The 22,515-nt window shown below is 33.4% G+C and overlaps 3 protein-coding genes across 5 annotated transcripts in view; 1 reads left to right on the forward strand and 2 right to left on the reverse strand.

Moving 5' to 3' along the window:
* Nucleotides 1–3,308: 3,308 nt before the first annotated feature.
* On the reverse strand, nucleotides 3,309–13,692 carry LOC105333009 (cyclin-H). The gene is made up of 10 exons (XM_066071454.1): nucleotides 13,459–13,692; nucleotides 12,923–13,045; nucleotides 10,346–10,419; nucleotides 9,845–10,046; nucleotides 9,033–9,140; nucleotides 7,790–7,845; nucleotides 6,645–6,715; nucleotides 6,144–6,255; nucleotides 5,536–5,611; nucleotides 3,309–4,470 (listed from the first exon to the last, which is right to left on the reverse strand). The coding sequence occupies exons 1-10, from the start codon at nucleotides 13,573–13,575 to the stop codon at nucleotides 4,405–4,407; spliced, it is 1,005 nt and encodes a 334-aa protein (XP_065927526.1). The 5' UTR covers nucleotides 13,576–13,692; the 3' UTR covers nucleotides 3,309–4,404.
* Nucleotides 13,693–13,949: 257 nt separating this feature from the next.
* On the forward strand, nucleotides 13,950–16,316 carry LOC105333004 (RNA guanine-N7 methyltransferase activating subunit). 2 transcript variants are annotated; one of them, XM_011435782.4, is made up of 3 exons: nucleotides 13,950–14,036; nucleotides 15,323–15,515; nucleotides 15,735–16,316. In XM_011435782.4, exons 2-3 carry the CDS (start codon nucleotides 15,331–15,333, stop codon nucleotides 16,069–16,071), a joined length of 522 nt encoding a protein of 173 aa, XP_011434084.3. In that variant the 5' UTR covers nucleotides 13,950–14,036; nucleotides 15,323–15,330; the 3' UTR covers nucleotides 16,072–16,316. The 2 variants fall into 2 exon arrangements, with proteins under 2 accessions (XP_011434084.3, XP_011434085.3); XM_011435783.4 differs by having other exon boundaries at nucleotides 13,964–14,036; nucleotides 15,326–15,515.
* A 655-nt stretch (nucleotides 16,317–16,971) lies between these two features.
* The window catches only part of LOC105333005 (Iporin), a 37,143-nt gene continuing 31,599 nt past the window's right edge, over nucleotides 16,972–22,515 (reverse strand). For both annotated transcript variants that reach the window (XM_011435786.4, XM_011435785.4), the window contains one exon: nucleotides 16,972–22,484. In XM_011435786.4, the coding sequence (XP_011434088.3) occupies nucleotides 22,274–22,484 (211 nt within the window). In that variant the 3' untranslated portion in view covers nucleotides 16,972–22,273. The remainder of the gene's footprint in view (nucleotides 22,485–22,515) is intronic.

Genomic DNA, 22,515 nt, shown 5'->3' on the forward strand with positions numbered 1-22,515 from the left:
GAATACCGATCCCTATGAATGACGATTACAATATCAATGCGCATGAGTGCGGAAAGAAAATCTACATGTACGAGTACACATTTTGGTATATTTCAAAATCTTGTGTTTTATCTACTTTCTTTGTCGGAATGTTTGAGTGATTCAATAGACTTTCTCGTGTCTCTTCACATCGAATTCCCCTTTTTCGATGATCCAAAAATAATAATCAAACGACAAGGAAACGATTCTGGACACTACAGTTGACCAAGGATACGATGGACAGGTATACACGGAAGTCAGACGATCACTCGTTACATCTTGAAATAGCTTCTTAAAACAAATCAGCAGAAAATTAGATAACTTGAATATGATAGATAGCATTATGCATAGGAAATATATCTTGAATTCGCGCAAAATATATGCAGTTAAAAAAACAGCAATTCAATTGGGTGCTGGTAACTTTACTCAAAAACTTTTGTGGAATCATTAAAATTCGTGGGAGCCAATTTTCGTGGATTGCTTAAATTTTACAATTGAAGTTCGTGGGGACGTAATTTCGTGTATTATCTTATACTACAAAAAGAAATATGACTTTATAGCCCTAATTTGTTAACTCGCGGAGGATGTTAATTCGCGGATGAGAGGTACCCACGAATTCCACGATAATTGAGCCACCACGAAATCTAATGATTCCACAATATAAGGCCCCATTCATGAGCGTCCCAAATTTTATTTTTCAGCGCCCTATCTATTCTCCACGAGGACTCCAAATAAGAATCACGAGCGCCTCAAATGTTGGGTCCTGATTTAAAATTGTAATGAGTGCCCCAAATAGTTGATCATTATTTATTTTTTACGTTCCTAAATCGGTTTCGCTTTGTAATGTTTTGAATTGTATGAGCGCCTTATATTTTAACAAAATCAAGCAAGGACATAGAAACAAAGCAAACAAATCCATAATCTGTCGTCTTTTTATACATCAAAGCATAAACACTGTTTTTGATATTCATCAAACTATACGTCAAGTATCTACCGAATTTACTCTATCCAAATTGACTTCCACCCTACCCCCTACGCTTAAGTAATACAGGATGTGGGTCATTCCTTCATGTGACATTCGCATGTCACATGGTAAAAGGCAAGTGATTTTGTTCTAGCTCTGTTAAATAAAACAATACGATATCCTTCGATCGTACTTTTGTTTAATTTCCTGAAACTCTTACAACCAATTTAGTAACAGAATCGTAAATCAATATGCCTGATGTTTGATTATTTGAACTCATTTGTTGTTAAGTTAGGTTTTATGTTATAAATAAAATTGTGTCCAAATATATAAGCAGATAAATCTGCATTTCATCAGCTACAATGTACTGCTTAAAGATATTAACCACTTTATAATTAAAAGGAGGAAAGGAGGAGCGTGATATTAAAATAAATTCAGATATAGGTATATATATATATATATATATATATATATATATATATATATATATATATATATATATATATATATATATATATATCAGGCTTGGAGTAATGCTAAATGTAATGGTAATGCATTGCAATGCATTACATGTTTTCAAAGTAATGCTAGTAATGTGTAATGCCACAAAATTAGCATTACAAGTACATGTAATGGTAATGTAATTCATTACTTTCCAAAATCTAGTGTAATGCTGGTGTCATGTTGTAAAATTTGAATTTACTGGGTGGGTGTAAATACAAAATTTACGTCATTATGTAAATTTTGTATTTACACCCACCCAGTATAAATTCAAAATTTACAACATGACACTGGCATTACATGGCATTACTATGCTTATTTATGCATGTTCACTTTAAAAAATGTGATGAATAAATGAATAGTTGAAATTGAATTTGATTAAATTTATTTTTAAAGAGGAACGAAATAATTCTAATTGAGAAAAAAATGTTTTAATTGTATTATTGAAAAAGATTTTAAAAAATTCATTTTTGAATTGTTAATATTACTAAATACATGTTTATTAAAAAAGATTTTAAAAAATTCATTTTTGAATTGTTAATATTACTAAATACATGTTTATTACAAAAGGTTTCTTAAAATTCATTTTCGAATTGTTTATGTTACTAAAGATAACAGTACAATTTCATAACATTTTTAAGAGTGTTGTTATTAAGAGTTTTGAATCATTTAAACAATTTACTCCAATTAGTTTGCACTTCAATAAGAAAGGTGTCAACAATACACTATGCCCTCGGGATAAACTAATTTTAAGTATCAAAACATTCTATTGTTATAAGAAGTGCTAAACACCCTAACCCCCTTCACTTCGCTATGTCCCAATAGAATAGGAGACAGACATGCACGTTTAAAAGCAAAATGAATGCACTGTCCATCCATGATAAAAATCAATATCACTTCCAATATTATAACCCATTTGGAAATAATTTTACTTATTCTCTCTCTCTCTCTGTCTAATATTAAGTTCACTGTACATTAGTTTGGAGTAACAGAAAATACAAGATTCATGTTTTTTTTTCTATTATTGCACTTAATATATCCTAAGATAAAGATCGTCAAAAAGTACTTTTCAGTCCAAGCTTCGACTGCTCCTGTAAAACATTTATTTAGTATAGCTGTGAAGATTTTCAAACTAACAGGATGCAGTTAAAAGATGAACCCTTTGAAACTTCGATCATAAAGTGCAACAGCAATCTTTTGTCTTAAAGTGTCCTCAGTAGAAAGAAATATGATTAAAATACCGTATCTTAAGAAATATACCTGGGAAAAACCATCTGTTTATGAATTAATACAATTAAGTGTCCAAAATTATAAAGATTTGTGTAATCTGTGGAAATATCTCTATTTAGCTTTTAATAACTGCAACATTATTCCATAAATTGTTTTTTGTTATGCATGTAATTCTGTATCTCTATTTCGTATCCTACATTGTATCATGCCAAATGTCTATAAATATCATTTTCCTTATGTAATACGTTGTTCATAATGCCACAAGATGATTATATATTGAACAAATAAAGAATGACTCCTGTATAGTTATTTAATTTGAACCTAATACTGAGCATGAACCTGTATGTTTAATATTTGAAACATTTGCAAAAACTCTTTATTAGCTTTACTTTTTTAAAACAAAGTAATGGTAATGGTAATGCATTACTTTACTCCTGTAATGGTAATGTAATGCATTACTTCCAGAAAATCAAGTAATGGTAATTTAATGCCCAAATTCATGAAGTTATGATAATGTAATGCATTACTTTACAATGTAATTCGACCCAAGTCTGATATATATATATATCATAGTTTGAAAACTAAAACCCAAAAATTGTTGGTTTCCATTTAATGTAACAAGGAGAGGTACACATGCAATAGAATTTGAAAAATGACCAACACTAAGCTCGAACCCAGGACCCTTCTGTTTGAAAACCCACTGTCTAGAGCCATGTTGTTGTCATTCCTCCAATTCTCTTACACAAACATTGCAAGATGATGTACATTAACAAGAACAAAATAAGAATTTAAAATACATGTGCAAAGCTCCGTGAGGGAAACAGTAACCCACATATTAAGATGGTATTCATAGTTATTGCTATGAAACGATAAAATATCAATGAAATGAAAACAATTACTGGTAACAAACGAATCTGAAAACATCTGGAAACAACCGGTTCACAGAGAAAAAAAACTGTCACAAATTTACAACTACTATTCTTAAATGCCTTTATATGTACAAAGGATTTGGAATCATAAAAGACTTCAAACGTAAGCATTTCAGTCAGTTCATTAAATTCTGATTATTGATTTATGACTTATTAATATTTGAAGTTTAAAAACATGCGCCAAAATGCAAAAGCTGAAGTGTGGTCATACATGGTAATTAACTTCAGCAACACTATATTTGCTATAATATAAGGAAGTTGAAAAATTCTGGTTTAAGTTTAATTAATTTTTTTTTTCATTTTTCAAACAAAATATGATTTATTAATTAAAACAGACTTACTATGCTCCATACAAAGCACTTGAGTTGCAAAACCTGACATTACAGCTCATTTATTGTCATTTCATAAACTTATTGTGGTTATTAATTAAGTAATAATTATGTTTCTTCATCTTCACAATGTCAGGGGTCAAGAGTTCACTCATCCCCTGATTACGAGTGGACACCATCCAAAATGTACAGACAGTAGAACTGTTGACAATTAATGCAGTGTAATGCAATACCCTTTTATCACTCCACAAGTCATATTCATCATTCAACAAGCGATTCATCACCTAACAAGCGATTATTCACTCAACAAGCGATTATTCACTCAACAAGTGATCGTCATCTCTCAACAAGCAACCTTCATCGCTCAAAAAGCAATCTTCATCTGTCAACAATTTAAATCTTATCCCTGTGTATTGTTTTCATGACCAGATTTTCACGTGTTGGAGGATGGTACGTATGATGGCATGAACAGTAACTCATCGTCCTTCTTCTTCTGCTCCTGAAAGAGTTATCAATGACATCATTTTGAACCTTTATACACACACACCTATATATGCCCACAAAAGTTTTTGATTAAGACGGCTGGATGGTAGAGACCATTTTCAGACTATATTGATCTCACTAAGAAGAAGACCTCTGCATGAAGTTAAAATACTGTATACTGTAGAAGCACATATTTTCGTTGGGTCACCATTTCGTTGTTTTTAGACCAAAAACAATTTCGTTGGCCTTTAATTTCGTCATATTGCTATTTCTTGTATTCATTAATACATGGGTTAAAAGTTTGTCAGGGATTTAAATTTGTTGATTTATACTGCCAACGAAAATAGCGAAACTAAATCCTCAACAAATATTTCTGCTTCCACAGTATTTTCACACCATGTTTTTTTTTTCGCCCTTCTTGATTTGCAAACAGTTTTTCCCTTTCTTGAATTTGCCCATATATAGTTGTATTTAAAGAGAGATACGTGAAGACATTAGAGTTCGCCCAGTCTAAAATTTGCCCATTGACAAAGAGGGCGAAAAGAGGGAAAATCAAATGTGGGAGAATATTTCCCTGTATACAGTATATGGCGTTGTTGTTCAATTATTAATTGTAAATTTGTTTATAGCTTTAAAATAAAGAATCAATTTTTAAAATCAAAGTCAGATTAGATGGCTAATTTGTTGACCATTCAGCCTCCTTGATATCTATTTACTGTTTATGCATGTTTATAAGTTAATAGGTGACATAATAAAATCACTTTATACATGTATATGTAGATACAGTCATCAGTATAGCTTTTAGATATGTTTTAAAGTTATTTATCAAAATCTCAATTGTTTTTTAAACATCATGTGCTCAATTATTTTAAGAGATAAACAACAATGTTAAAAAGTTCACCAGAATATGAACTTGGTTGGTCACATGATCAAATTTTGTGAAGCCAAAAGGGCTTCTCAAATGATTTGATCATGTACCAAACAATCGTAATGTTGGGTTGTAAATACGTGTGGTCCAAGAGGACGTCATAGTAACCCCAAGGACGTCATAGTAACCCTGGGGTAAACAATGGATGCCTACCTCACTGATTTTTTTCCTCTTCTTTGTCTGAATTTCTTCATCTTCATTTAACATTTCTTGCAATTTTCTTTTATATCTTCCAAAAAAAATAAACATTGGATTTACTAAAACAGAAAGAAATCATGCTTTTAACGCTACCATAGATATATGCTTCCATTTCATTTCAGATGACTGTTACTTAAGCATTGAATGCTTATTTTTGGATGTCATCGTTCCTATGATACACCAAGCGGTGCAGAAAAATTGAATACTGCGCATATATAATTTCATACTGATTTCTAAGAAATTTGTGTATCGCTGCTATAAAGCCATTATTAGCGCTCTTAGTCGGAAATATGAAACATACATGAAACAGTCATATTAAAATGTTATTTAGTTAGCTTCTGCGACAAAAAATACATGTGTAAAAGGGCAAAAGTGACACAAGGTGAATTTAACCCTGTATACAATATTATGTACATAAAATACCCCTGTATACAGTATTATGTACATCGCCCTGTATACAGTATTATGTACATAAAATGACTCTGTATACAGTATAATGTACATAGAATACCCCTGTATAAAGTATCCCCCTGTATACAGCATTATGTACACAATTTCCTTACACTTCACTCTCTGGGTTGTTTTCTTGGTTCCGGCAGTGGTCCAGCTTCCTCTGCAGATGAGCCATTTGCTCCCTGGGAATCTGTTCCTGTGATTTTACCATGTATCTCAGCTCTGAATGCAAAATGATCAAATCATTCAGACTAATACCAGTAAGCAATAAGATCAAATAGATTAACATCTTGTTTTTGCATACAAAATCTTTCAAAAGGCATGTATTTGATTTTCATTGCAGGATTTGAAAAGGGGGAATTTTAAATTTTAAATATTTAACTTAATAAAAATAAAAAAAAATGGGTTTTTATTCTGACAATATGGCAACAGTTTTTTTTAAACATGAAATTGTATATCAAAAAATAATAATTTTCTAAGAAAAAGACTTTTTTTTTTGTTAATAGCCTATCAGTTTATAAATGCACTGCTTATTGATAGGGTAGAACTTCTGTTTTCTTTAAAAATTAATAACAGCAACAAAAATAGGAAAAACTGAATGAGAAACTTACTTTTGATTTGCACCTGTAGTTTCTTGATGTCCTCTGGGGACATGCCCTTTAACAGTGTTTCTGTTACATACCTATCAAAAATAGGAAGCAACAGTTTTATACATATTTTAAAAGTACTCATTCTTATTAATTCACAACAAAATATTGTAACAATTTACAGCATCTGGCTGTGTATTCTTTTTAGCGAGATTTTATCCTTATTATAAATTGGTATATGCCATAGCGTGTTTAAAATTTAGCGCCTTCTGCGCAGGGTATTGCGCATTACTGTTGTAAAACACAAAAAAGTTGAATGATATATGTATACAGGTTATCATGTAACGTTTTTATTTCAGAAAAATTACTTATCAAAAATTATTCTAAGTGAAATGAATCATTAGAATAATGTCAGAAGTATTTTAATTTTTTCACCGCTTCTTCAAAATCGACATTATTGTCGTCGGAGTCAACATATTAGGTGGACGACAGTTGAGACTCTGATGTAACAATTAACAAAAATTAACGTCGTGCATTTTCTATTACAGCATCAATAATTGAAATCAAAACTATAATTTGCAAAATAAAAACATATACGCGACCCTTCTACTTTCTGTGTGAGTGGAAATGTATTTTTTCTTCTAATACAAATAAAATTAAATTTGATGTTCACTGTAAAAAATTTAAAGGAAATCGTATGTTTGATACATTCTCCCCCGAGACTCCTTAAATATAATACATTTACAGTATCATTTTAAAAATTTATACACATCCCAACTCCTGACAACTATTATCCAGAATCCATTTTTTAAAAAGTACAGTAGTACAATGCATTCTAAATCATGTAAATCTAATTACCTTGACATTTGCTAAAAAACTTTTATGTATGTTTGAATTTTTAAAACGACAATTTCTCCTAAACCTACAAAGTGTGATGTTAAACATAGAAATTACCTGTCCAGATTTAACTAGGACAGCCTAACTTTAATACACTCGCCCGTCCAAATTTACCTTGGACAGCCTTACTTTAATACACTCACCCGTCCAAATTTACCTTGGACAGCCTTACTTTAATACACTCGCCCATCCATATTTACCTTGGACAGCCTAACTTTAATACACTCACCCGTCCAAATTTACCTTGGACAGCCTAACTTTAATACACTCACCTGTCCAGGTTAGCCTTCTCTTTGGCAGCACTGACCAACACAGCTGTTAATGCTACCTGCACAGAAAGGTGAAGTCAGGTGTAACAACATCGTTAAGGTAGACCGCTACATTAAGAGTTATCCTTGTTAAGACACAACGTCATATTGTGGCAATTTTAATGTATTGTTAAATTGTTCGTTTCAATTGATTTGGTTGAATATCATCATTGCTCAGTGGGTTAAGTCTTAATAAGTACTTTTGAACTGATGATCACAAGCTGGAATCCGCCCAGGGCATTTCTTTACTGTTACAAAGTAAAATTTTGAAATTCATTTTTGTTATCCAAAATTGCATATACCAATATTTTTGACGTCTTGACTTATATACTTCTTAATCATCATGCTATCTTTAATATAGAGCATTTTTTCCCTTTATTTGAGACACTATTTCCAGGTGTAGTGAGTCACCTTAAGGTACATCTATTTAAAGTACCTGTACTAGGGACTCTTATTAACATGTACGGTAGCAATCGTCTCTGCACTATGAACACAATTGTTAAAATGAAAATGATAAAATGAAATGTTATTAGAAATTTACTTCAAAAACTCAACAAATTCAGAACAAATTTAAGGGCAAAATTTGACAGAAATCTTTTAACATGAAGATCACAGAAAGCCCAATAACTATATAAAAGAGTCAGTGCACCTTAAAGTTGGTGAGAAACCAGTATACTTGGGAGGGAGCAAACAGCATATATACATTGTAACAAGTTTTATATCTATATAAGAATTATCTCTCTTACAAGAGGGTCATTGTACCTTAAAGTTAAACATCGCTCGTAAATAGGCACTGTCCACCATATTTTTCTCTCACCACCATTATCCCTACAACCCCTATATAAGCAGCAGACCTCTTAGCAGTTTAGAGCATTTTGCAGTAGAGGTTTCACCTGTGTGGACATACACCTTGCATTGCTGTGTTACTCGGTCGTGATGAAATTATCAAGTTTTAAGCACTTTTTTCAAGCCATGAGAATACTAACCTCAAAAGAACTAGTCAAAATATAATTTACAAACAGAATATGCATATGAAATAAGAAATAAATGCCAAAAATCCAAAGACAACAAAAGGAATACTACACGTCGGCCACGAGTTTCATCTGTGCAGTCTGGTGTAACAAAATCGAATGATTTATATACCAGGTACTTTTGTGACGGTGCCTATTTACGAGTGGTTTTAAGCTTTAAGATCGGTAAGACATACCTGTGAAGGTGCAAATAGCATGCACACATCAGTCATCAGGGACTTTTCCAGGAATTCCTCCGCTCCTTTCCGGAGTTTCTCGGGATTTTCCAAAACTCTGAACCTGGTCTATTGTGGAAAAAAAAGTTCTCTTGAAGTTATGGTATTTTGTGACCTTGGTTTTATTTTGGTCCTCTTTTTTTTTAAGTTTTAAGGTCAGACGACACGTTCCTCATTACAAGTATCTTTTTGGTATCTCCTTTTAATAAAGAGTTCCAATAAAATAATTATTATTTATAATCATTTTTTCAATTATTAAAGTTTTATTTATATATAGGTACCAGTATATGCCTAGATGGCCAAGTCGTTAATGCGGTGGCCGCTCACTGCTAGGGACGTAGGGTCCAGAGGCTGTGAGTTCAATTCTCGGCCCCGGCCGAGATGGATCTCCAATATAGTGAATTTCCCTGTGCTGTATATTTATTTATTTTTATATCAACAATTTAAGTGTATTTTCAAGAAGATTATATAGGAAATTGCAAACTCTAGTATTTTGCAGAAATGCCTGGTAAGGTATCCTATTTTTTTTTTTTGCAAGAAAGCTTGTCATAGTAGTACTAAAGTAATGACAAATTCCTAGAAAAAGTAATATAAAATTGAGGAACGTGTCATCTGACCTAAATGAAATTCTTAAAAAGGGATTCATTGATCCCTATATCTCAGTGTATGTTAGACATCTGTATTTGAAAAAATACAGTTTTCTCTTTAAAAGAGTCTCCTTTTCTGAAACAGTTGTGCAAATAATCCAAAAGTTCATTCAGTTGAACTCTGACCTTAAGATCTATAAATAGCCCCTCCATGGGTCTGTAGGGGTTGTGGATCAGCAGGTGATAGTTGAGCTTGTCCATCAACAGGAGTTCAAAGGTCAGGATAATGTTGGCGAACTTTTCTCGGTCCCCCTTCAAGTTCCCCACAAACTGGTTGATTGACACGTTGAACTCCTCGACCTTACTGGCTAAGTACACGCAGGTCAACCTGTCAAAAATCAAAGTACTGATATGTATCAAAGTAACAGGCTAAATACACAATCAACCTGTTAACGATCAAAGAACTGTAAGTACTGAGTGTCACTGTTGCTAAATATACAGAGGTCAACCTGTCAAAAATCAGTGTACACAGAGTACCGAAATGCGTTAGCAACTTTCTATATGTATCAAAAATCAAAGTACTGAAAGGTGTCACTGTTAGTGGTTAAATACTAATAGTAAACTTAAGTAATAAAACATATAGATTGAATGCAACCCCTCTTGTCAAAATCAAAGTACTGAACTTACATGATGTCTTTGGGATGGTAATCCATCGCTGAGCAATTTATGTAAAAACGCTTGAAATAACACAGGGCTGTTCCCTGGAATGAAACAAATGATTTGTTATATTCAGTGGGAGATTCTGTTACTATATAACTCTATATATAGACTCTAAATTGCACAAATGTACAATCAGAGTCAAAAGATTGATTAATACCATTTTAAGTTAGGTTCGGGTTTTGAAGTTGGTTGATTCAAGAAAAATAACTCTTCTTGTGACTGGCAAGATAATATGTAGAACTGTATATTCTGAGAAGATCCAATGAAGAAATGAATAATTGATTAACTCTTTGCATTAAATTGCAATGATCATCAAATTAAAAAACAAAGAGGCTGCGGTGGTTTTGTGCTGTTTCTTAGGCAATACTTTCACTTTTACATGATGTAAATTTGTGACTAAATACTGTAGATTCTTCATGTTCTTTATCAAACATGAGGAATTTAAATCTGCGTAAAACTACGAGAAGCAACCCTTGCAGAATTCAAATCTCTATTTTTTAATCAGTTTTGAACTATATGAAATTAAAACCAAAAATTGGTTCTCATGATTTTATATTCTCACATTTTGATACAAAATAGCAGAATTAATTATTGGCATTAAATAAGAAATTTACAGTAGGTAAACCGTTGCATTTGCGAATTTAACATAGGTTTTGCAAGTTAAAATAAAAGCCAGCTGCCATTCTGAGGTAAAAAATATCGGATTTAAAAAAATTTAAAATCAGGTTCAAAATTTAGTCAAAATACACAAAATGGCAGACTCGTCAAAGCAAAAAAACTTTTGGCCATTTGTGATACATGCAATAAATAAAACCTTACCAACAATACACTTCTTTTATCAATTTCTAAAGTATTTATTATAAGAGAAAATATGCAAATATAGTTTACAGGGCTCTACATTAACTTTTTTTCCTACTTGTCCATTCGGACAAGTGACCAAGATATTAACTTGTCCGAACTTCAACTTCACTTGTCCAAAAATGTTTCAATATTAAAGATCAAATATTGTCAACTTGAAAACTACAGTTCTGTATTACTAAAATAAAGTCATTTATTGATTATTCTTGCCATAATTAATAACCTGACTTCTTAAATGGAAACTAAAAGTGCCTTTCCTAAATGTATTGGTTTCATATAACATTTATAAACATGATTTGTCAGCTGTAGCTTTGTCATGGCAAATTACAAGACATTTAAATTTAGCATCAGGTTTTAAAATACATGTAACTCTTATATTGATTTCTCATCTGTTTTTTAAACTAAACATGGAAAGTCATCATAGTCTATCAATGATGAAAGAAACCTAATATAAATTACATTTCTTTCCATAATCCTTAAGTTTATCTTTGCTACCTGTTATTCCTTTCTTTTTGATAACATGTGTGTTTGGTACTTTGTAAGAACTAAGATCCACACCTTTACAGTTCAATATTGAAAGTTGTTTGTAATAAGTGAACTTCAATCCCGATCAAGAGTAACTATGTTGCATTTCAATTTGAAGTCGGGATCGAAATTCAAAATAACTAATCGATAAACTTATAACGGGACTCCGTATAAACTTATCACAAAACTTTCTTTACTTTTTAAAATGTTCGAGACTTCTTTACATAAAAATGCACTTGTCCAGTCGGACAAGTGGCAAGCAATATTCACTTGTCCGTATATTTTTTTAACTGGTACCGGACAAGCGGACAAGCGTTAATGTCGAGCCCTGGTTTAACTACTGGTGATGTTAATTTGAAAATAACCAGTTAAATTCAAAGTACAGTACCAATCAGGCCCAACCTAACAAAAAATAAACCCATGGTTGTTTTTAAAAATTGAAGTAGAAGGGAGAAATAAAAAAGTAGAAGGGGATCTGGAGGTCTACCTTATAGCTAGATTGTGTTTGAAATGCAATAATAGCCGGGTAATTACGTCACTTTAGGCGGGGAAATTCCCCGCCTCCCGGGTCTTAGAGACAACCCTGTAAACCCCAACTAAACCTTGGGTTTACTTTCTGGGTTTACCCTTGGTTTACTCCAGGTTTACTAGAGTAGACCCAGAAAAAAAACCCAATTGAAAGTAAACCCAGAGTGGACACAGAGAGTAAACCTGGTCTGAGGTATACCCCTGAAAACAGACACTATCTGTGTATTCGGAATATACAAGGATCAAGAATTACAGGTAGTAGGATGGTAAGATAAAAGACGGATCTGCTTCACACTTCAGTGCATACAGACGACCTCAAAAGCAATTTCCAAGTAAACCCAGAGTAAACCCCATAAACCCCAAGTGGACCCAAATTTTCAAATAGCAAACCCAGAGTAAACCCCCAAAGTAAACCCATGGTTTAGTTGGGGTTTACTCTGGTGTTAAGTTGGGTCTGATCGGTACTATATGTTGCCATTTGGCCCAATAGTTTACATTGAGCCTTGATAAATGAAAACAACTGCTGTTCTCTCCTATTTCAACACACTCTGTCAAATTGCCCTGCAATAAAGCAGTACAGGAGTTAATGCCATGAAAGGGTTTATCAAGGTTGAATATACAATCATGTATTACCAAAACATATTTGGGCATAGGTGGCTGGAACCTGCTACAGAATTCCTTGAGGACAAATTCAAAATGGCGGCAGAGATGTCTTTCCTCCGATGCTGTCAGAAAATAGGCTTGTCTCTGCTCCTCCTTCATAAACAAAAGGGGACCTCCAGTCAGAAAATCAATTTCATCAAGACAATTATAGCAATCATAATATTTCTATTAACATATATCAAATCTTATATCATGTATATAAAGTTAAAATTGTCCCTCCTATAGACCTTTTATCAGTTTATATCGCACTGAAAAATAAAATTCAGTAAATTTGTTAACAGTCACTGTATACAGGGTTATCCTACACTTGCAGTTTTGCCTCATCTTGAATTCAGTAGTGAGTAGGAGATAGTTTGAGTCATTGGAATTCCCCAAGTCTTGAATTTGCCCACTCATGACTGACAACCGAGGGAGAAAAGGGCGAAAAAAAAAATGGGGGCAAATATTACCATGTATACATTATCAAATATTGTTTTGATAAATCGCTTCCTTAAATTAAGACTTACCGACATCTTGGTCCCATGTTCCTCTATGTAGCGTTCGTTGGCCTCCTGTCTCAGGGACTGAATCTCGCCTTCATTGTTAAACATCCAGTGCTTCAGCTGACTGCTTGAGGCAAACATCCTGGATTCTCTAACATACACCTGTGACACGATAGGAGAAATAATGACGGAGCAGATAGAGATTCGAAACCTGGCCTCCTGAATCTCTTGCCAGGTGATCTACCTATTGGGCAATCTGGAATCAGTATTTGACTAGTCTGACTATCAAGGATTCAAACTACCCTCGAGGAAAGAATGGGCAATAGTTTCACATCAGTCGTACCTGTAATGTTCGGATTATGAGCATCTCGACTTCATAAAAGTCATAAGACTTAGTAATCCAGTAAGTATCTGTGTAATTTTTTGATTATCAATAATATTCTATTCTAATCTAACCTCAGGGGGTTGAATATGAACTTGAATCCTTTAGTTGTTTTCTCGCACTACCTATCTTTGTTCATAAAACGAAAGTAAAAGTAGATCAACGTGGGTTTGTCTTCCTCCTTTGTCAGTTTGTGTGAATACTTCACAACCACAAAAAGGTTGGCATTGCTTTGTTTTTATACCTCTTATTGAATACTTAGTATAATAATTTTAAAAACTTCAACTCGTGTCAATGCCGTTATTTATGTCTCTGGTTACCAGTCGTGTTTTTTTTTATAAATTATTGTTTTATTCTTCAAGGTTCCTCTCTGGTGATTTTATTAACCTGTATATGTAGTTTGTATATGTGTATATTAATTTTATTTTAACAGTAAATTGATAAGACAATGCAAATTGTATATCCTTATCCAGGAAATTTTAGCATGTAGGCCTATCTATATTCATATTCAATTATTTTCTTTGAAAATGAATTATCCTTCTTATAAATTAAATACATTGAATTGAGACACGTACTGGGAAATTATTAATGTGATTATAATTAAATTAATTGTCACTATATACTGTCAGTTCCTAATTGATTATACATGAGGAAATGATGTCTGCATAAAATTGTGGGAGGCATCTCATGCAGATTTTAAAGCTATACTTGGACGTTGGTCTGTTTTATGGACAGAGTGAAATGACGGTTTCATTCAGTATGTGTATATTTTTAGGCAGTATTTACATTCCCTATATTTTTTGCAACAAAAGTGTGTACACAGCTGCTGCAGTAAATTATAACTCACCAGATAGTGAGACCATGCAGACAAAGTTTATCATACTCAGGGTTGTCTCTAAGACCCGGAAGGCGGGGAATTTCCCCGCCTAAAGTGACGTAATTACCCGGCTATTATTGCATTTCAAACACAATCTAGCTATAAGCTAGACCTTCAGATCCCCTTCTACTTTTTTATTTCTCCCTTCTACTTCAATTTTTAGAGACAACCCTGCATACTGCACTAACATGCGGTATTCAATTTGTCTGCATGACCTTTTGTTATAGGACTGACGGTATCCAAAAATAAGCAGTAGTTTTCCCAATGATTTAAGTGATATTTTTTATGAAAAATCTATGTACAAAGTCAGTTTACAAAACAAACTTCACAAAACAGTGTTTTTTCGCCCCTTACATTGTAGTTTAAGGGGACCTAGACATGATTTGAGATCAAAATTTAGTTTTTAATTTTTTATGTAGAAAATAGTTTACTTGTGCATTTTGAATGATTGACCAAAAGTTACTACTAGTAGTGAGATACAGAGATAAGAATTTATTGTCATGTAAACGAAGCTCTAATCTTATATTTGTTTACAATAGTGTTACTTGTATGTAGGGAAATGACTTTTTCTTTGAAAAAATGACTCATGGAAAGCATCAAGATAAACTGATTCAATGTGTATCTTTCAGTAGACAAAATGGCGCTAAATTTGTCAGCAGAAGAGAAGTCAACTGAGGAGTTACTGACCTTGTTTGACGAGATGTTTAAGACTCGCTATACAGAAGATGACTCAGAGTACATGGAGACAGTCAACACCCCCACCCCACCCCCGCCCTGCATCAGAAACTGGTTCCAGAAAAACAGGGGCAACTTCAGAAACAGGTTAATAGAGTTAACGCACTAGTTTAAGATTTATTTAGATAAAAACCAGGAGCAATTTTCATAATGGGTAAACCCGACTACGAATCCAATTTGTTGAGAGGAGGGGGGGGGGATATTCATATTTCTAAAATGTTTGTTGATTCATTTATTGTCCTTATTAATCACAATTATCCAGTAGAGCATTTCAAAAGTTGATTTCAAACTTTCTTAAATTATCAGAGGTGGTTACCAGGATCGACGTGGAGGGCGTCACCATGACAACAGCAACAGGGAAGGTCATGGATATAGAGATGGTAACCGTGGATACAGGAATGACCACCGTGGTTACAGAGATGATAATCGAGGTTATAGAGATGATAATCGGGGCTATAGAGATGATAATCGGGGTTACAGAGATGATAATCGGGGCTATAGAGATGATAATCGGGGTTACAGAGATGATAATCGGGGTAACAGAGACAATGATCGAGAGCGTTCTGATTATGGTGGTAACAACAGAGACCGTTACCGTGACAACCGCAATTCAGGAGGATATAGGGACAGGGATCAGAGATGACCATTGGACAATCAAAAGGCATTTCACTGGTTGGAAGCAGTTGAATGAAGGCATTCAATTGGCTGGAAGGATCCAATTACAAAATTTTCTTCCAGTAATAATTTTGTTAGCTGTTTAACAGCATGTGCATCTTTGCATTCTTAAAGACTGAACTTTTTGTTTATTGTACTATGTTGTTTAGCAGATGTTGATTGTGGTAGAAACTTCACACAATATAATAAAAGGCAGATCCTCGATGCACCTGATTGATGATGTATGTAACTATGATTATTGAATCAGATATGTCGCCTCGTAGGTGTTATACAATCACAGTAGATATGTCGCCTCGTAGGCGTTATACAATTACAGTAATCATCAAGGATTTGATTTAATCAGATCGAAGCTTCTTAATGGTTAGGTCCATTCAAAAATAAATAAATTATGAGAAATTTGTCTATTGTATGTATTTTAGCTAATTATAAGGTACATGTATCAAGGTTTTCAACACTATAAGGCATTTAGCCTGTGACTGAAAGTCATTCATTTCTGCTCCAACCGAGAAGTCGTTAATGTTTGATCAACTCGTTAATGTCTGATCAACTCGTTGATGTCTAATCAACTCGTTCATGTCTGATCAACTCGTTCATGTCTGATCAACTTGTTCATGTCTGATCAACTAAAGTCATGCAGCATATCAGAGGAACAATTAATTAACAGCACCCCCAAAATGATTATGTATGTCACTCAACTCAGTCCTAAACTCAATTTCTTGAAAGAAAAGTGCATAAATTTGAGGTCAAAACTATGAGGCTCAGTATTGACTTGAGGAAAGTTGGTGATGGCCAGGCTTTGATGGATAGGAGCTGCAGAATCTCTTGGTTGTGTAAGAATTGTAGACTGTATATAACAAAAATCCGCATCCTTGCTTCATATGACTTTATTAGGCAACAGAAATGACTTGAATTTACCTACTGTATACAATATTATGTATTATAATCATATTAAACACATAATGGTCAAGTTAACAAGTGTAGAATCCATAGCAGGGAGATATAGTTGACGAGCAGTGATTCAGTTTCTGTACAGTACATTATACGCATCCCACATACTGAGTCAACCTGGAGAGTACATTGCATAACCACATGTACAGTACAATACCATAGTACATGCATACTTGTATAATCTATCTAGTAGAAATACTCAAATACACATTATTTCTTGAAGAGAGTCACCATGGTAAACATTTAATTTAAAACCAGTTGTCACATTAAAATTGAGTAAATTATGGGAAAGAAATATTTTATCAAATATCATTGTCGCATACAATGTCATGAATATTCTATGTAGAAATGTACATTTTGTTCACTGCTTTTAAGGTACACTCTCTTTAAGGAACACTCTCTTTAAGGTACACTCTCCGTGGTTTGTAAGCAGGTTGTCACATTGACACCGAGAACACAAATCTGTTTCCAAGGGTCTTGCATCAGTTTCTGATGTCAGGGCTATCATGAAAACTGACACATTTATAAATAATGCTAAAAATTATTAACACTGACAGTAACTGAAAAGTAAAATCTGAATATTGATGCACATAGACATTGTAAATAAATCTCCAAGTACTTTTAGGACTTTGATTTGGAACAAAAAAATACACTTGCATCTCAAAGGTCTGATAAAGGTGCATCAAAGTTTTATTATGGTATATATATATAATATGATCATGAGAAAATCCTACAAGTAAATAATGCCCCACATCAAACAAGTTGGTTACCAGTTTCCTCAATTTTTAGCATTTGCAAATTTTAAAATGGTTTAAGTTAATAAGTTAACTCAAAAGCAATTAAGAAGGCTGTAGCTCTAAACACTTTAAAACAAAATATCATGATCAGATTAAGAAGGTTGTACATGTAGCTCTAAATATCAAGATAAGAATTCATTTTAAATTTGTAATTCTCTAAATTATTATGCTTAAAAGAACAATCTAATTATTAACATACTTGTCTAGTTGGAAAAAAATGACAATCATAAATATATAAGATGTCTGTAAGTGAAACACTTATAGTTTGCATCATTGTTACTGCAATATGCATCACAACAGTATATATATTTACATGTAAACAGCACAATTGCATTTATATGCTTTCAATACTGAACTCTCAGGTAATTCAATATTCTGCCTAGGATGTATATAATAGTGAAATTAAAATAACAGTATATTGTATTGCACATAGAATTAATGAAAGAAGCAGTTGACATAAATATAGAACCCATCGATACAGTTACGAGACCGATCATAAAATTCAGAGATCGATCACGCTTGACATAAATTGTTTACCTTAGTGGTAGAGGATTTCATTTACAACAATAAAGATGTTAGCCAGCTTTCTTAATTAGTTGATATATATAAAGTGTTACAAATAAAGTAGCCTTTTCCACCACATAATACATTTATTTCAACTGAAAGCATGTCTAACCGATGAACATGTACCGGTACAAAGAAAAGTGTTAAAGCAAACAGGTTATGGATGGAAATGAGGGAGATTGGGGCCATTATGAAGTTGACGAATTTAACATTCCAACTCAATCTGGCTGACTCAAAATTTGCATGCTTCAGTCTGGGGTTATGTGTTCAGGTGAAGAAAATCTCAATCTGGTTGAAGAAAAGCACAATCATTAAATTCATGAAATCACAGATAATGGAATTTCAATTTGCAGCCATTTTAAAATTAATAAAAAAAGGTGTAGGCTTCAAACTGAATGAAATGACATAGATTTTAGAATTCCTCATAGACAGTGATTCGGGTTAGTGAGGTTTCGGGTTAATCAGGGTTTTTTTCCTATTACTATCAGTGATGATGTGATACATGGAAAGAGATTCAGGTTAGAGAGGTTTTGGGTTAATCAGTTTTTCCTGTTTTCAGTGATGAAGCGATATATGTAAAGGGATTCGGGTTAGAGAGGTTTCGGGTTAATCAGTTTTTACCTGTTTTCAGTGATGAAGCGGTATATGTAAAGGGATTCAGGTTAGAGAGCTTTCGGGTTAATAAGTTTTTACCTGTTTTCAGTGATGAAGCGATACATGTATTACTAGTCTACTCTATAGCTAGGATTCAAAAATGTCGAGACGAAAAGTGAAAACAAATCCTGCACAAACAGAGAAGTACTCAGTAATAGGTGTAGATCAAAACAAGAAATTAGCGAAGTTAATTAGTAATCTACATGGAGGAGTGTTAATTAAAGCAGCAATATGTCAGCTATGGAGGAGAGTATGCAACCTTTCTCTACTGTAACAGTCGCTGTCCAGTAAGTCTCAGAATCAACAATAATGACACATTCAATAATTAGTTCCTGTAATTATAGAAAAATGATTATTGTATGAAAATTAGCTATAGTGACGATATAGCAGCACTGTGTATAGTATTTAAATTCTCTATGAAAAATTGACTAAACCTATAGAACGTTTATTGATTACCCAGAAATGATAAAATACATGTAAAAATCAATTTCATTGACTGAAGAAAGATGATTTATAAGTAAAACATGTAAAACATTTTCTTAATTTTTAGACAGGTTGATTTTATTTATATTTTCCCACTAAGTTACAATGTACAACAAGAGTACAATGCATTTTAAGATACTGTAAATTCCTTATTTTATGCGAGTACTTAATTCTGCATTTCTGCTGTTTTGCATGACATTGCGAGAATATAAAATCGTGAACACCAATTTTTTGTATAATTTCATATAGCTCAAAACTGTCTGAAAAATAAAGGCGAGATTTAAGAATCAGCGAGGACTGCTTCTCGCGATTTTATGTGGATATTAATTCCTCACGTTTTATAAGGAATTTACCGAACTTAACAAGGAATGTTGACAGAGATGAATTGGCCTTAATGTTTTCACACTTAAAAATATGGAACTCCAATGCAAAAATTAATAGTCTTTAATGTATCAATATTGTTATTCCAGCCAGACTCACTAAAGAAATCCCTTCATGCTGTATCAACCTGCCCTCAGTCACGTCTATGACTCATGATTTTGAGGAGTGAATCAAAACTCATAGTTTAGGGGAATGGATCAAGACTCATAATTTGGGGGAGTGGATCAATTCTCATAATTTGGGGGGTGGATCAATTCCCATAAGTTGGGGAGTGGATCAATTCTCATAAGTTGGGGAGTGGATCAATTCTCATAAGTTGGGGGAGTGGATCAAGACACATAATTTGGGGGAGTGGATCAAGACTCATAATTTGGGAAAGTGGATCAAGACTCATAGTTTTATGTGGATTAAGACTTACGATTATTGGGAGTGGATCAAGACTAATAATTTTGAGGTGTGGATCAAGACTCATAGTTTTGGGGAGTGGATCAAGACTTCCAATTTTACGGTACCATAGTGGATCAAACGCATAATCTTGGGGAGTGGATCAAGCCTCATAATTTAGGAAGAGAATCCAGAAATTGTATGGCTTGTACCAAGTGTAAGAGATGACTTAGACATTGAAACAACTGTTTAAGGCCAAACTGTCAAACCATGGGTGAGGTCATATCCACAATGAGAGAGCAATAGTTCTCCAGTCTATTTATTTCTCTCCCCCCCCCCCCCCTTTGTTTTTTTTTTGGGAGGGGGGTGTGTTAAAAATTTAAATCAAGTCAAAAATATATTCTAAGTACATGTATACACAGGTATTGCATGAAGACTTTCCATTTTCCAAGTAGCATGAAGTTAAATCACTCGTAAAAACTAACAAGTTCAAAACTAAGAAAGACCACTACTCTCCTCTCATAGTTCCAACACTGAGTGCTGCGAATACCTACAGTGTCGGGGGATTTCTACTGATACTGTATTAACCTAAATTGTGGAGAATGTTCAGTTAGTGAGTTTTAGTTAGTGAGTGAGAAAATGAAAGAAAAAATTCCAATTTTTGGGGGGAAAAATATCAACTTTAAAAACTTGACTTCTATTCATGAAAGCAAAAGTCCATGCAGTATTTGAACTCGGGACCAGCGGGTCAGTAGATTGTAGCTACAACCGTTGCACGACAGAGATAACACTAAAAATTTGGTGATATAAGCTGTTTTATAATGAGTTAAAACACTCTGTCATAAAGAGTCACGGGGTGTTGAGGATCCTTAAAAACCTGATTGGGGACAAAATAGAATAGGTGTAAGATCCATAATGCATGTTTTATGTAACCAGTAAACTTAAAACTGTATATAAATGGCATGTCCAAAATAAATATAGGAAGAAGGGTGGCAGGTTAAGTCCATGATGCTGAAAGATTCAACCTTATCAAACTCACATTGTGAGATTACCAAAAATAGGCCCCTGACTCACCCCTGAAAAATTATCTGGATCCACACATGAACAATATCCCTATGTTACTAGTAACCAAATGCAACGGTTTATGGGCCGATACAGTCAATGAAGTATTAAAAAATGAAACAACTTCATAAAAACAATAAAAAACAGAACCATCAATAATTTCATGATATATCACATATAAATGAGGGATTTTATCACAACATAATGGCAACAAAAAAATATCAACAAGCGGACTAGAATCCCGACAAAATTAACAAACGGAAATTGTGAATAACGATGCTGTATCAAATTACAACTTAATTACAACACAACCTTAATTATTATGCAGCTGACATTAAAATGCCATCATTTATAAACAGAAGTACAATTTCATGTTCAGTTATTTGTATTACACCTATTATATTGCACACATCCGTTAAAAAGTTCCTATACTATAACGTATTTACATACATGTCAAGTTTCATTCAAAATGATTTGATAATACATATTAGGTATAGGTAAATGTAATGTTTGACCGTTAAATTGTAAGTTACCCATGTATACCAATACATGTTCAATGTATGTATATACTGGTATCTTCAAATATATTTCGAACAGACGATTCAATATAATATAAAGTTTAATTAATCAATAAAATAACACACTACTGATCTGAAAGAAATTAAAATCCTTCCTATGACAATATGTATCTACTGATTCTACACAGTAATGTTGATTAATACTTAATGAACTTGATTTCTATGACTATAATACCATTCCTATGATCAATGAAATCCTTTCTGTTGAAATATCAGCATTTCAAATACAATCAGTACCGCTTTCATGTTTTTAAACAGACTAAATGAGAGTTGAATGAATTTTTTAAAAGTTAAACAAACGCAGAAATGACCAAGATGATTATGAATCAAATGTGTTATGAAGTAGATGCGACTCGTCTTTGTCACTCAGAGGCTTGACAGCGTTGACATGTACGAGCCCTTCCTGTGGGCCGTTCACACAGTAGAACCAGCTGGAGTCGATCTCAGCGAGCACCTCGAAGTGATCTCCCCTCTTGTAGGAGAGCTGAGATATCTCGGACGACTCAAAATCTACAACAGTCTCTATGTATCTGGAAAATAAGACCCAGGTCTCACTGTTAC

Source organism: Magallana gigas, chromosome 1, assembly GCF_963853765.1.
Source record: "Magallana gigas chromosome 1, xbMagGiga1.1, whole genome shotgun sequence".
Lineage (NCBI taxonomy): Eukaryota > Metazoa > Mollusca > Bivalvia > Ostreida > Ostreidae > Magallana > Magallana gigas.

What these genes read in the sequence shown, in the direction of transcription:
- LOC105333009 (XM_066071454.1), bottom strand. Translation starts at nt 13,575, where the DNA reads ATGTTTGCCTCAAGCAGTCAGCTGAAGCACTGGATGTTTAACAATGAA. An exon ending in AACAACCCAGAGAGTGAAGT is followed by an intron (nt 5,612 to 6,143) that starts GTAAGGAAATTG and finishes TTTTTTTGGAAG; the next exon opens with ATATAAAAGAAAATTGCAAG. An exon ending in AGAGGAAAAAAATCAGTGAG is followed by an intron (nt 4,471 to 5,535) that starts GTAGGCATCCAT and finishes TAACTCTTTCAG; the next exon opens with GAGCAGAAGAAGAAGGACGA.
- LOC105333004 (XM_011435782.4), top strand. Translation starts at nt 15,331, where the DNA reads ATGGCGCTAAATTTGTCAGCAGAAGAGAAGTCAACTGAGGAGTTACTG. An exon ending in AGGGGCAACTTCAGAAACAG is followed by an intron (nt 15,516 to 15,734) that starts GTTAATAGAGTT and finishes TTAAATTATCAG; the next exon opens with AGGTGGTTACCAGGATCGAC.